Genomic DNA, 14882 nt, shown 5'->3' with positions numbered 1-14882 from the left:
TCCCGGTAGTCACAACAATAGATGGGTGATGGTTAAATGTTAGGTCCCGGTAGTCACAACAATAGATGGGTGTTGGTTAAATGTTAGGTCCCGGTAGTCACAACAATCAATGGGTGTTGGTTAAATGGTAGGTCCCGGTAGTCACAACAATCAATGGGTGTTGGTTAAATGGTAGGGAAGTCACAACAATCAATGGGTTTTGGTTAAATGGTAGGTCCCGGTAGTCACAACAATCAATGGGTGTTGGTTAAATGGTAGGTCCCGGTAGTCACAACAATCAATGGGTTTTGGTTAAATGGTGGGAATTTGGAGCGACTAGTTGTTTTCTTCTTCCTGTGAGCGAGGTTTTTAGCAGAGCGGTTGGAAAGAACGTGGAGCACCGGAGCATTGCACCGCAATGAGCGGGATTTCAGACCACTCAACACCGCTCTGAAAGCAATGAGCGGGATTTCAGACCACTCAACACCGCTCTGAAAGCAATGAGCGGGGGATTTCAGACCACTCAACACCGCTCTGAAAGCAATGAGCGGGATTTCAGACCACTCAACACCGCTCTGTAAGCAATGAGCGGGATTTCAGACCACTCAACACCGCTCTGTTCTGAAAGCAATGAGCGGGATTTCAGACCACTCAACACCGCTCTGACAATCTCTGAAAGCAAAGCAATGAGCGGGATTTCAGACCACTCAACACCGCTCTGAAAGCAATGAGCGGGATTTCAGACCACTCAACACCGCTCACATACTCTGGTTTGTGTATAAACTGATGTGTATGAACTGATGTGTGTGTTTTGACCTCTGTGTCTCTCTCTCCACAGGGCACGCCTGTGATCTCCTCCTCTGTGTGTGTTCCTTGCTCCTGATGGTCTCACACACTCCTCTCCGGTCTCTACCTAACACAGTCCTCTCTCCTCCTCTCCTCCAGTCTCTACCTAACACAGTCCTCTCTCCTCCTCTCCTCCAGTCCAGTCTCTAGTCTCTACCTAACACACTCCTCTCTCTCCAGTCTCTACCTAACACAGTCCTCTCTCCTCTCTCTCCAGTCTCTACCTCCACTCCTCTCTCTCCTCTCCTCCAGTCTCTACCTAACACACTCCTCTCTCCTCCTCTCCTCCAACACACTCCTCTCTCCTCCTCCAGTCCTACCAGTCTCTACATAACACAGTCCTCTCTCCTCTCTCCTCCAGTCTCTACTCCAGTCTCTACCTAACACACTCCTCTCTCCTCCTCTCCTCCAGTCTCTACCTAACACAGTCCTCTCTCCTCCTCCCTCCAGTCTCTACCTAACACAGTCCTCTCTCCTCCTCTCCTCCAGTCTCTACCTAACACACTCCTCTCTCCTCCTCTCCTCCAGTCTCTACCTAACACAGTCTCTCCTCCAGTGTCTAACACACTCCTCTCTCCTCCTCTCCTCCAGTCCTCTAGTCTCTACCTAACACAGTCCTCTCTCCTCCTCCAGTCTCTACCTCTAACAGAGTCCTCTCTCCTCCAGTCTCTACCTAACACAGTCCTCCTCCTCCTCTCCAGTCTCTAGTCTCTAACAACACAGTCCTCTCTCCTCTCTCCTCCAGTCTCTACCTAACACAGTCCTCCAGTCTCTACCTAACACACTCCTCTCCTCCCTCCAGTCTCTACCTAACACACTCCTCTCTCCTCCTCCTCCAGTCCTCCAGTCTCTAACTAACCCAACACCCCATAAACAAACTCACTACTTTTGGATTTAAATGCTTTATACTGTGATATGTTACTAATACTGTGAATGTTGTGTGTCCTGTGTGATTTACCCTGTACTCTGTTTTTAATTGTTTATCTACAGGTTGTCAGTGGATAAGAGTTTTCACTTGTCTTACCTCCCGGGGTAGAATTATAATCTCATGTTGTATTCGTCTCCCGATGTCGATATGACGAATGCATTGAAAGGCCGACAATGTCATCGCTGATATCAGAATCATTCGCTAACAGATACCTTCACCTTGGTAAAAAAGTGTTCCCGTCTTCCTGCTTCTCAGTGTGTTATTTGTCTTTGTCAGACTACATGAAGGGTTCCCTGTCCAGCACCTGCTCTCTGAACAGTGAGAACCCCTACGCCACCATCAATGACCCGCTGGCCGTGGCCTGTAAACACACAGAGAGCAGCTATGTAGAGATGAAGAGTCCTGTCCACCACGACATGTCCTACTGCTCCTCTGCTATAGTCACCACCACCGCCACACACACCGTCAGCAAGAATGTCTATGATGTGGGTGAGTTATAGATATATAGTAATGTAGATGTCCTACTGGGTGAGTTATAGATATATAGTAATGTAGATGTCCTACTGGGTGAGTTATAGATATATAGTAATGTAGATGTCCTACTGGGTGAGTTATAGATATATAGTAACGTAGATGTCCTACTGGGTGAGTTATAGATATATAGTAATGTAGATGTCCTACTGGGTGAGTTATAGATATATAGTAATGTAGATGTCCTACTGGGTGAGTTATAGATATATAGTAATGTAGATGTCCTACTGGGTGAGTTATAGATATATAGTAACGTAGATGTCCTACTGGGTGAGTTATAGATATATAGTAATGTAGATGTCCTACTGGGTGAGTTATAGATATATAGTAATGTAGATGTCCTACTGGGTGAGTTATAGATATATAGTAACGTAGATGTCCTACTGGGTGAGTTATAGATATATAGTAATGTAGATGTCCTACTGGGTGAGTTATAGATATATAGTTATGTAGATGTCCTACTGGGTGAGTTATAGATATATAGTAATGTAGATGTCCTACTGCTCCTCTGCTATAGTCACCACCACCGCCACACACACCGTCAGCAACGTCTATGATGTGGGTGAGTTATAGATATATAGTTATGTAGATGTCCTACTGGGTGAGTTATAGATATATAGTTATGTAGATGTCCTACTGGGTGAGTTATAGATATATAGTTATGTAGATGTCCTACTGGGTGAGTTATAGATATATAGTTATGTAGATATATAGTTATGTAGATGTCCTACTGGGTGAGTTTCGGGGATGTAGGGTCATCGACATCCCCTTAGTTTTGGAGAAGATGAGCTCATGAGGAAGATGAATTAGTTTTTCTGTGTAACTGACTGGTTATCAGTCTGTTGTTTCAGTCTGTTGTCTATGTCTGTTGTCTATGTCTGTTGTTTCAGTCTGTTGTTTCAGTCTGTTGTTTCGGTCTGTTGTTTCAGTCTGTTGTTTCAGTCTGTTGTCTCTGTCTGTTGTTTCTGTCTGTTGTCTCTGTCTGTTGTTTCAGTCTGTTGTCTGTGTCTGTTGTTTCAGTCTGTTGTCTCTGTCTGTTGTTTCAGTCTGTTGTCTATGTCTGTTGTTTCAGTCTGTTGTCTGTGTCTGTTGTTTCAGTCTGTTGTCTATGTCTGTTGTTTCAGTCTGTTTGTCTGTTGTCTCTGTCTGTTGTTTCAGTCTGTTGTTTCAGTCTGTTGTCTCTGTCTGTTGTTTCTGTCTGTTGTCTCTGTCTGTTGTTTCAGTCTGTTGTTTCAGTCTGTTGTTTCAGTCTGTTGTCTATGTCTGTTGTTTCAGTCTGTTGTTTCAGCCTGTTGTCTATGTCTGTTGTTTCAGTCTGTTGTTTCAGTCTGTTGTCTATGTCTGTTGTCTATGTCTGTTGTTTCAGTCTGTTGTTTCAGTCTGTTGTCTATGTCTGTTGTCTATGTCTGTTGTCTCTGTCTGTTGTCTATGTCTGTTGTTTCAGTCTGTTGTCTCTGTCTGTTGTTTCAGTCTGTTGTCTATGTCTGTTGTTTCAGTCTGTTGTCTCTGTCTGTTGTTTCAGTCTGTTGTCTCTGTCTGTTGTTTCAGTCTGTTGTCTCTGTCTGTTGTTTCAGTCTGTTGTCTCTGTCTGTTGTCTTTGTCTGTTGTCTGTCTGTTCTCTCTCTCTCTCTGTCTGAGGGGGTTATTGTGGAGGGTACTTGTATGAAGTGTTTGAATGATCACTTTGATTAGTCAGAAAAGTTCAAGCCTCTCTTTCTCTCTTCTCCCTCCATACCCTTATCTCTATCCCTCCATCCCCCTATCTCTATCCCTCCACCCCCCTATCTCTATCCCTCCATCCCCCTATCTCTATATCCCCCTATCTCTATCCCTCCATCCCCCTATCTCTATCTCTTTCCCTCCATCCCCCTATCTCTATCCCTCCATCCCTCCATCCCCCTATCTCTATCCCTCCATCCCCCTATCTCTATCCCTCCATCCCCTATCTCTATCCCTCCACCCCCTATCTCTATCCCTCCATCCCCCTATCTCTATCCCTCCATCCCCCTATCTCTATATCCCCCCATCTCTATCCCTCCATCCCCCCTATCTCTATATCCCCCTATCTCTATCCCTCCATCCCCCTATCCCTATCTCTCCATCCCTCCATCCCCCTATCTCTATCCCTCCATCCCCCTATCCCTATCTCTTTCCCTCCATCCCCTATCTCTATCCCTCCATCCCCCTATCTCTATCCCTCCACCCCCTATCTCTATCCCCCATCCCCCTATCTCTATCCCTCCATCCCCCTCTATCCCCTCCATCCCTCTCTCTATCCCTCCATCCCCTATCCCTATCTCTTTCCCTCCATCCCCCTATCTCTATCCCTCCATCCCTCCATCCCCCTATCTCTATCCCTCCATCCCCCTATCTCTATCCCTCCATCCCCTATCTCTATCCCTCCATCCCCCTATCTCTATCCCTCCATCCCCCTATCTCTATCCCTCCATCCCCCTATCTTTATCCCTCCATCCCCCTATCTCTATCCCTATATCCCTCCATCCCCCTATCTCTATCCCTCCATCCCCCTATCTCTATCTCTATCCCTCCATCCCCCTCCATCCCCATCCCCCTATCTCTATCCCTCCATCCCCCTATCTCTATCCCTCCATCCCTCTATCCCTCCATCCCCCTATCTCTATCCCACCATCCCCCTTTCTCTATCCCTCCATCCCCCTATCTCTATCCCTCCATCCCCCTATCTCTATCCCTATATCCCCCTATCTCTATCCCTCCATCCCTCTATCCCTCCATCCCCCTATCTCTATCCCTCCATCCCTCTATCCCTCCATCCCCCATCTCTATCCCCCCATCTCTATCCCTCCATCCCCCTATCTCTATCCCTCCATCCCTCTATCCCTCCATCCCCCTATCTCTATCCCTCCATCCCCCTATCTCTATCCCTCCATCCCTCTATCCCTCCATCCCCCTATCTCTATCCCTCCATCCCCCCTTTAGAACCCAAGGTGAGTGTTCTCCAGGGCTGTAACGGTGTGGTGGTTCCCACGTACCCTCAGAACCCGTACGACCTCCCCAGGAACAGCCACATCCCCAGCCACTACGACCTGCTGCCCCTGAGACACAGCCAGAGCTACAGCCCTACACACAGCCAGGACCACAGCCACCAGAGCCACAGCCCACCCTTGCCCGGCAGCCCTACCAGCTCCCTGCTATAGACAGACCACTCCCGAAAGCTGGGCCGCGACCTTAGACCTATGACTTACTGTTGGGGCACGGTCTGCTCCACCTGGGGTTGCGGATAAAGACTGTAATGTGGCTATAGAGACAAAGTACCAGTGCAACATCAATGTTGGTGGACATACTAGATGATATACCAACAGAAGCTCTGTGTGGACTCACTGCTGTGTGGACTCACTGCTGTGTGGACTCACTACCGTGTGGACTCACTACCGTGTGGACTCACTAACGTGTGGACTCACTAACGTGTGGACTCACTAATGTGTGGACTCACTACCGTGTGGACTCACTGTGTGGACTCACTACCGTGTGGACTCACTACCGTGTGGACTCACTGCGTGTGGACTCACTGGACTCACTACCGTGTGGACTCACTACCGTGTGGACTCACTGCCGTGTGGACTCACTGCCGTGTGGACTCACTACCGTGTGGACTCACTGCCGTGTGGACTCACTACCGTGTGGACTCACTACCGTGTGGACTCACTGACCTCACTACCGTGTGGACTCACTGCCGACTCACTGCCGTGTGGACTCACTGCCGTGTGGACTCACTGCCGTGTGGACTCACTGCCGTGTGGACTCACTGCCGTGTGGACTCACTGCCGTGGACTCACTGCCGTGTGGACTCACTGCCGTGTGGACTCACTGCCGTGTGGACTCACTGCCGTGTCACTCACTGCCGTGTGGACTCACTGCCGTGTGGACTCACTGCCGTGTGGACTCACTCACTCACTACCGTGTGGACTCACTAACCGTGTGGACTCACTAACCGTGTGGACTCACTACCGTGTGGACTCACTACCGTGTGGACTCACTGCCGTGTGGACTCACTGCCGTGGGACTCACTACCGTGTGGACTCACTGCCGTGTGGACTCACTGCCGTGTGGACTCACTGCCGTGTGGACTCACTGCCGTGTGGACTCACTGCCGTGTGGACTCACTACCGTGTGGACTCACTGCCGTGTGGACTCACTACCGTGTGGACTCACTACCGTGTGGACTCACTGCCGTGTGGACTCACTACCGTGTGGACTCACTACCGTGTGGACTCACTGCCGTGTGGACTCACTGCCGTGTGGACTCACTGCCGTGTGGACTCACTACCGTGTGGACTCACTGCCGTGTGGACTCACTACCGTGTGGACTCACTACCGTGTGGACTCACTGCCGTGTGGACTCACTACTGTGTGGACTCACTGCACTCACTACCGTGTGGACTCACTGCCGTGTGGACTCACTACCGTGTGGACTCACTGCCGTGTGGACTCACTGCTGTGTGGACTCACTGCTGTGTGGACTCACTACCGTGTGGACTCACTGTGTGGACTCACTGTGGACTCACTGCCGTGTGGACTCACTACCGTGTGGACTCACTGCCGTGTGGACTCACTGCCGTGTGGACTCACTGCCGTGTGGACTCACTACTGTGGACTCACTGCCGTGTGGACTCACTGCCGTGTGGACTCACTGCCGTGTGGACTCACTGCCGTGTGGACTCACTGCCGTGGGGACTCACTGCCGTGTGGACTCACTGCCGTGTGGACTCACTGCCGTGTGGACTCACTGCTCACTGCCGTGGGACTCACTGCCGTGTGGACTCACTGCCGTGTGGACTCACTACCGTGTGGACTCACTGTGTGGACTCACTGCCGTGTGGACTCACTACCGTGTGGACTCACTACCGTGTGGACTCACTGCCGTGTGGACTCACTACCGTGTGGACTCACTGCCGTGTGGACTCACTGCCGTGTGGACTCACTGCCGTGTGGACTCACTGCACTCACTGCCGTGTGGACTCACTACCGTGTGGACTCACTGCTGTGTGGACTCACTACCGTGTGGACTCACTACCGTGTGGACTCACTACCGTGTGGACTCACTACTCACTACCGTGTGGACTCACTGCCGTGTGGACTCACTGCCGTGTGGACTCACTGCCGTGTGGACTCACTACCGTGTGGACTCACTACTGTGGACTCACTGCTGTGTGGACTCACTGCTGTGTGGACTCACTACTGTGTGGACTCACTACCGTGTGGACTCACTACCGTGTGGACTCACTACCGTGTGGACTCACTGCCGTGTGGACTCACTACCGTGTGGACTCACTGCTGTGGACTCACTGCCGTGTGGACTCACTACTCACTGTGTGGACTCACTACTGTGTGGACTCACTACCGTGTGGACTCACTGCCGTGTGGACTCACTACCATGGGACTCACTACTGTGTGGACTCACTACTGTGTGGACTCACTACTGTGTGGACTCACTACCGTGTGGACTCACTACCGTGTGGACTCACTACTGTGTGGACTCACTACCATGTGGACTCACTACTGTGGACTCACTACTCACTACCGTGTGGACTCACTACTGTGTGGACTCACTACCATGTGGACTCACTGCTGTGTGGACTCACTACCATGTGGACTCACTACTGTGTGGACACACTACTGTGTGGACTCACTGCTGTGTGGACTCACTACTGTGTGAGACTGGATAAAGCATACTGAACATGTAATATATTACAGCTATGTGAAGTGTCTGAGGAAGATACTGGGAAGTCATATAACTACAGGAGATGTGTGGCACCCTCTTTGTTTACACTCTGGCTCGGTGGAGGACACACACACACATCCTAGGAAAGGAAGGAAGGACACACACACACATCCTAGGGAAGGAAGGAAGGACACACACACACATCCTAGGAAAGGAAGGAAGGACACACACACATCCTAGGGAAGGAAGGAAGGACACATACACACATCCTAGGGAAGGAAGGAAGGACACACACACATCCTAGGGAAGGAAGGAAGGACACACACACATCCTAGGGAAGGAAGGAAGGACACACACACATCCTAGGGAAGGAAGGAAGGACACACACACATCCTAGGGAAGGAAGGAAGGACACACACACATCCTAGGGAAGGAAGGACACACACATACATCCTAGGAAAGGAAGGAAGGACACACACACATCCTAGGGAAGGAAGGAAGGACAGACACACGCACACACACACACTATGAAACAGACCAGTGGAGTCATGAACACAAAATATCATGGACCGATATATAGTCATGCCTGGCTCAATGATTCTATTCCATGCCTGGATTGGGTGACCAGAGAACCAACCAGGCTGCCCCTAGAGGAGGACAAAACCACCAGGAAGCAACCAGGCTGCCCCGAGAGAAGGACAAAACCACCAGGAACCAACCAGGCTGTCCCTAGAGGAGGACAAACCCACCAGGAACCAACCAGGCTGCCCCTAGAGGAGGACAAAACCACCAGGAACCAACCAGGCTGCCCCTAGAGGAGGACAAAACCACCAGGAACCAACCAGGCTGCCCCCTAGAGGAGGACAAAACCACCAGGAAACAACCAGGCTGCCCCTAGAGGAGGACAAAACCACCAGGAACCAAACAGGCTGCCCCTAGAGGAGGACAAAACCACCAGGAACCAACCAGGCTGCCCCTAGAGGAGGACAAAACCACCAGGAACCAACCAGGCTGCCCCTAGAGGAGGACAAACGACAAGGTACCAACCAGGCTGCCCCTAGAGGAGGACAAACCCACCAGGAACCAACCAGGCTGTCCCTAGAGGAGGACAAACCCACCAGGAACCATCAGGCTGCCTCTAGAGGAAGAGAAACCAACAACTGTCTCAGATGAGACCAGCTTGGAGCATCATCAAAAGGGCATTAGATCTGCCTTTCTATCAGGCAGTGGACTGGAGAAGTAATAAGAGACCATCATTACAGGACCTGAATGGGGACTGACTGGGCTTGGATTCCCTGTTCTATTGTATATTGATATCGCCAGCAACACAGCTAACACTCATATAACTGCAGATGAAGGAGAAGAGACAATGACAGTTCCCAGACAAACCAGGATTGTATTAATTAGGCACCGACGTCTTTGAAAGAAGACAACGGACTGAAACAGGGAGGCACTACCTTTTCGTTTTCCATTGCAAAACGTTTTTCAACGGTGTGCACTAATGAATACGACCCATGGTTATATACTGTATAAAAAAATATATATATCTCTAAAAAAAAAAACGCTTATCTTCTACAACTGATTTTGACACATCTTTGCTTATTTCATGTTTATATTTTTATGACCTTGAACGGGTCCATATTTTCTCCTTTGGGAAAAGTGATCTTTTTGTATGTATTGAATATAAAGTTAAGGAATTTAATATTGGCGTTACAGTATTGTTAGTGACATTATGTTGTGTAATGCTGGTAAATGTGCATGAATCTAAGTATAGTAGTATACAGAGAATACCCCGAATGTCATTGTTAAACTATTTGGTACAAACAAACTGTTATTTCTTAGACTTTACCCATATTTACCCACTGGCCGTTTTGACCATGGGAATGAATCCTAGTTGAACTGCTTTACCAGAATATGCAGAGACACGAAGGAAACAGACTAACTGTTTAAGAAGTATTTATGCTGCCAAAATGTTCACTGGAGATTCAGAAGTCCCATTTCCAAATGGACAGACACCATTGGAGAGAAACCAGTTAATATTTTGTGAACGATGCACATCACCATTTTAAGTTACAGTAACGTTGTAATGATTATATAGAGTATACTTACACCCTGTGACACAATTCAATGTGATAATGACAGAACTATTACATTGATCTCTGTCTCTACATGGATATCTCACCAATTCAGCCAATAACAATGACATGTTTATAACAGGCCCGATTCAGACTTGAGGTAAGTAACACTTAACATGGACTTTATAAGACAACATATCCATGTCTGAATTGGGCCCAACATGAGTAACAGGACAATCATACACAAGACAGTATTCACAGTTTTTTTCTCTCCTCATGGCTTTGTTATTAGTTTGTTAGTTGATATTTCTCCTCATAAGGATAAGAGGTACGTCCCAACTCGCACCCTACTCCCTTCATAGTGCACCAGAGCACTGGTCGAAAGTGGTTCACTACTAAAAGTTTAGGGTGCCAATTGGGACATAATCTAGAATTGCCATAGTCTGTTGTAACCTAGTAGTACCCAACGCTGCTTTGACTTTTTCCTATTTTAAAGTGTTTTAAACTTCAATAAAGATGACATAGCTCAGGGCTAGGGGGAGTGTTGTCTTGTCTGGGGGGTATGTAGCCTAGCGGACCAGTAACCGGAAGGTCGCTGGTTCGAATCCCGAACTGATTAGGTAAAACAATATTGTGCAGTGCACATAACCCTAGTTGCTCTGGATAAGAGTTGTCTCTACTGTGACTTACTGCTCACCAGGGTTGTTGGTTCCACTTTTCTGGGCTCTGTTTTTTACTTAACAAATAAGGAACACTCAAAATCTGAACTTATAAATAATAACAATTTTTTATCAAATTACAGCTGTAGACAGAAATCAAAATCAAACATCACACATAGAACTGATGTCTCACCTGAGTTCTGCCCCAAACAAAAGAACGACAGGATCTCATATACCCAAGATCAAACCTTATGGTGTGACCTCCACCTTATGGTCAGACCTCCACCTTATGGTCCGACCTCCACCTTATGGTCAGACCTCCACCTTATGGTCAGACCTCCACCTTATGGTCAGACCTCCACCTTATGGTCAGACCTCCACCTTATGGTCAGACCTCCACCTTATGGTCAGACCTCCACCTTACGGTATGACCTCCACCTTATGGTGTGACCTCCACCGTATGGTGTGACCTCCACCTTATGGTGTGAGCTCCACCTTATGGTCAGAACTCCACCTTACGGTATGACCTCCACCTTATGATGTGACCTCCACCTTATGGTGTGACCTCCACCCTATGGTGTGACCTCCACCTTATGATGTGACCTCCTATGTCCAAAACCCTGCATGTGCAGCTAAAAGACCAAGTTATTCTAAACACAAGGTTTCTGAGAACATGTCAGCGGTATACAACCTTATGATGTGACCTCCACCTTATGGTGTGACCTCCACCTTATGGTGTGACCTCCACCTTATGGTGTGACCTCAACCTTATGATGTGACCTCCACCATATGATGTGACCTCCACCATATGTTGTGACCTCCACCTTATGGTGTGACCTCCACCTTATGGTCAGACCTCCACATTATGTTGTGACCTCCACCTTATGGTACGACCTCCACCTTATGGTGTGACCTCCACCTTATGATGTGACCTCCACCTTATGGTGTGACCTCCACCTTATGGTGTGACTCCACCTTATGGTATGACCTCCACCTTATGGTGTGATCTCCACCTTATGGTATGACCTCCACCTTATGGTGTGACCTCCACCTTATGGTCAGATCTCCACCTTATGATGTGACCTCCACCTTATGATGTGACCTCCACCTTATGATGTGACCTCCACCTTATGGTATGACCTCCACCTTATGGTGTGACCTCCACCTTATGGTGTGACCTCCACCTTATGATGTGACCTCCACCTTATGATGTGACCTCCACCTTATGATGTGACCTCCACCTTATGGTGTGATCTCCACCTTATGATGTGATCTCCACCTTATGGTGTGTCCTCCACCTTATGGTGTGACCTCCACCTTATGGTGTGACCTCCACCTTATGATGTGACCTCCACCATATGGTCAGACCACCTTATGGTGTGAACTCCACCTTATGGTCAGACCTCCACCTTATGGTGTGACCACCTTATGGTGTGACCTCCACCTTATGATGTGACCTCCAGCTTATGGTGTGACCTCCACCTTATGGTGTGACCTCCACCTTATAGTGTGATCTCCCTTATGGTGTGACCTCCATCTTATGGTCAGACCTCCACCTTATGGTCAGACATCCACCTTATGGTGTGACCTCCACCTTATGGTGACCTCCACCTTATGGTGTGACCTCCACATTATGATGTGACCTCCACCTTATGATGTGACCTCCACCTTATGTTGTGACCTCCACCTTATAGTGTGACCTCCACCTTATGGTCAGACCTCCACCTTATGTTGTGACCTCTACCTTACGGTATGACCTCCACCTTACGATGTGACCTCCACCTTATGATGTGACCTCCACCTTATGGTGTGATCTCCACCTTATGTTGTGACCTCCACCTTATGGTGCGACCTCCACCTTATGGTGTGACCTCCACCTTATGATGTGACCTCCACCTTATGGTGTGACCTCCACCTTATGGTGTGATCTCCACCTTATGGTGTGACCTCGACCTTATGATGTGACCTCCACCATATGGTCAGACCACCTTATGGTGTGAACTCCACCTTACGGTCAGACCTCCACCTTATGGTGTGAACTCCACCTTACGGTCAGACCTCCACCTTATGGTGTGACCTCCACCTTATGGTGTGATCTCCACCTTATGATGTGATCTCCACCTTATGGTGTGACCTCCACCTTATGGTGTGACCTCCACCTTATGGTCAGACCTCCACCTTATGGTGTGACCTCCACCTTATGGTCAGACCTCCACCTTATGGTGTGAACTCCACCTTACGGTCAGACCTCCACCTTATGGTGTGACCTCCACCTTATGGTGTGATCTCCACCCACCTTATGGTGTGACCTCCACCTTATGGTGTGACCTCCACCTTATGGTCAGACCTCCACCTTATGGTGTGACCTCCACCTTATGGTCAGACCTCCACCTTATGGTGTGACCTCCACCTTATGGTGTGAACTCCACCTTACGGTCAGACCTCCACCTTATGGTGTGACCACCTTATGGTGTGACCTCCACCTTATGATGTGACCTCCACCTTATGGTGTGACCTCCACCCTATGGTGTGACCTCCACCCTATGGTGTGACCTCCACCTTATGATGTGACCTCCACCTTATGGTGTGACCTCCACCCTATGGTGTGACCTCCACCTTATGATGTGACCTCCTATGTCCAAAACCCTGCATGTGCAGCTAAAAGACCAAGTTATTCTAAACACAAAGTTTCTGAGAACCTGTCTCAGCGGTATACAAATCTGCCCTTGTTTCAGAGAAAAACAGACGCTGTCTTCTCTGTGTCTCGCTGTCACCCTCAGTCCCCTTTTCTCACCTTCTCTCACAGACGCCGGGCTGCGGGTTTTGGCAGAGATCTAGACACAGACAGAGGCCTCAATATTCAGCTATACAGTGAGCATAAGTACAATGGCACGTAAACTAACACCATACCATAAGAAGATCCCATAATCAATGGTGGGGATCTTTAGAAGATCCCATAATCAATGGTGGGGATCTTTAGAAGATCCCATAATCAATGGTGGGGATCTTTAGAAGTTCCCATAATCAATGGTGGGGATCTTTAGAAGTTCCCATAATCAATGGTGGGGATCTTTAGAAGATCCCATAATCAATGGTGGGGATCTTTAGAAGATCCCATAATCAATGGTGGGGATCTTTAGAAGATCCCATAATCAATGGTGGGGATCTTTAGAAGATCCCATAATCAATGGTGGGGATCTTTAGAAGATCCCATAATCAATTGTAATCCTTCAGGGTCAACCAAAATAGATTGTTGGCTGTCAAACGTATTGTTCTTTACTGTATACAACTTTTGGTGTCTTGACATGGTCAAATAACTCAATAGATTGGTAACTATTTGTGTTCTAATTTGGCACACAGACACTAGAGCCCATGAGTGACTTGGTGAAAGAATGGCACAGACTGGCCTGTAGGTGGCGCTGCTATAAGAAGTCTCACTTAAACCCTGATATGCGTCGCCCCGTTTGACCTAGAGACTTGAAACTTTGTATGTAGGTGTTTTTACTCCTGCTAAACAAATCTGCCTCAAGGACCCATAAGGATTTTTCTCCATTTTGGAAAACTTTCGAAGAAAAAAAAGGTTTTCTCATTAACCATAAGACCAAACACAATGTGTATGTATGGTATATTACATCAACTTGGTTTGACTAAGGGATTGGTTAAGAGATGGCTGAGTTATTGATCAATCAGGAAGCATGTTTAGGGTCATTACCGTGATGAACCATGTTAAGTTTGGCATTGAGATCTTTAAGAAATAAAGGAAGCCATTAACAAGTCACTTCTTCTTTGACTTTGTAACGCTAACGCTTTAAATAATATTACAACATCTAAAAGCCAGATTCACTTCAGATGTGGTCTTTGGATCACAATGGTCCCTGAAGACTTGGAGAAAATAAAGCTGATGCATTCTAACACTATACCAGTAGATGGACAGACTATACCAGTAGATGGACAGACTATACCAGTAGATGGACAGACTATACCAGTAGATGGACAGACACTATACCAGTAGATGGACAGACACACTATACCAGTAGATGGACAGACTATACCAGTAGATGGACAGACACACTATACCAGTAGATGGACAGACACACTATAGATGGACAGACACACTATACCAGTAGATGGACAGACTATACCAGTAGATGGACAGACACACT

General features: G+C 48.0%; 1 protein-coding gene across 1 annotated transcript in view; it reads left to right on the top strand.

Annotated features, from left to right (window-relative positions):
• Positions 1-5733, top strand: part of LOC121845859 (multiple epidermal growth factor-like domains protein 11) — a gene marked incomplete at its 5' end in the record, with an annotated part of 115586 nt that extends 109853 nt beyond the window's left edge. The window contains 2 exon segments of the mRNA XM_042318029.1: positions 2030-2242; positions 5243-5733. Of these exon segments, the coding sequence (XP_042173963.1) occupies positions 2030-2242; positions 5243-5460 (431 nt within the window).
• Positions 5734-14882: the final 9149 nt, after the last annotated feature.

This window comes from Oncorhynchus tshawytscha, unplaced genomic scaffold, assembly GCF_018296145.1.
Source record: "Oncorhynchus tshawytscha isolate Ot180627B unplaced genomic scaffold, Otsh_v2.0 Un_contig_4866_pilon_pilon, whole genome shotgun sequence".
Classification (NCBI taxonomy): Eukaryota; Metazoa; Chordata; class Actinopteri; order Salmoniformes; family Salmonidae; genus Oncorhynchus; species Oncorhynchus tshawytscha.
Note: the sequence above shows the minus strand (reverse complement) of the source record. Positions and strands in the feature narration are given on the sequence as shown.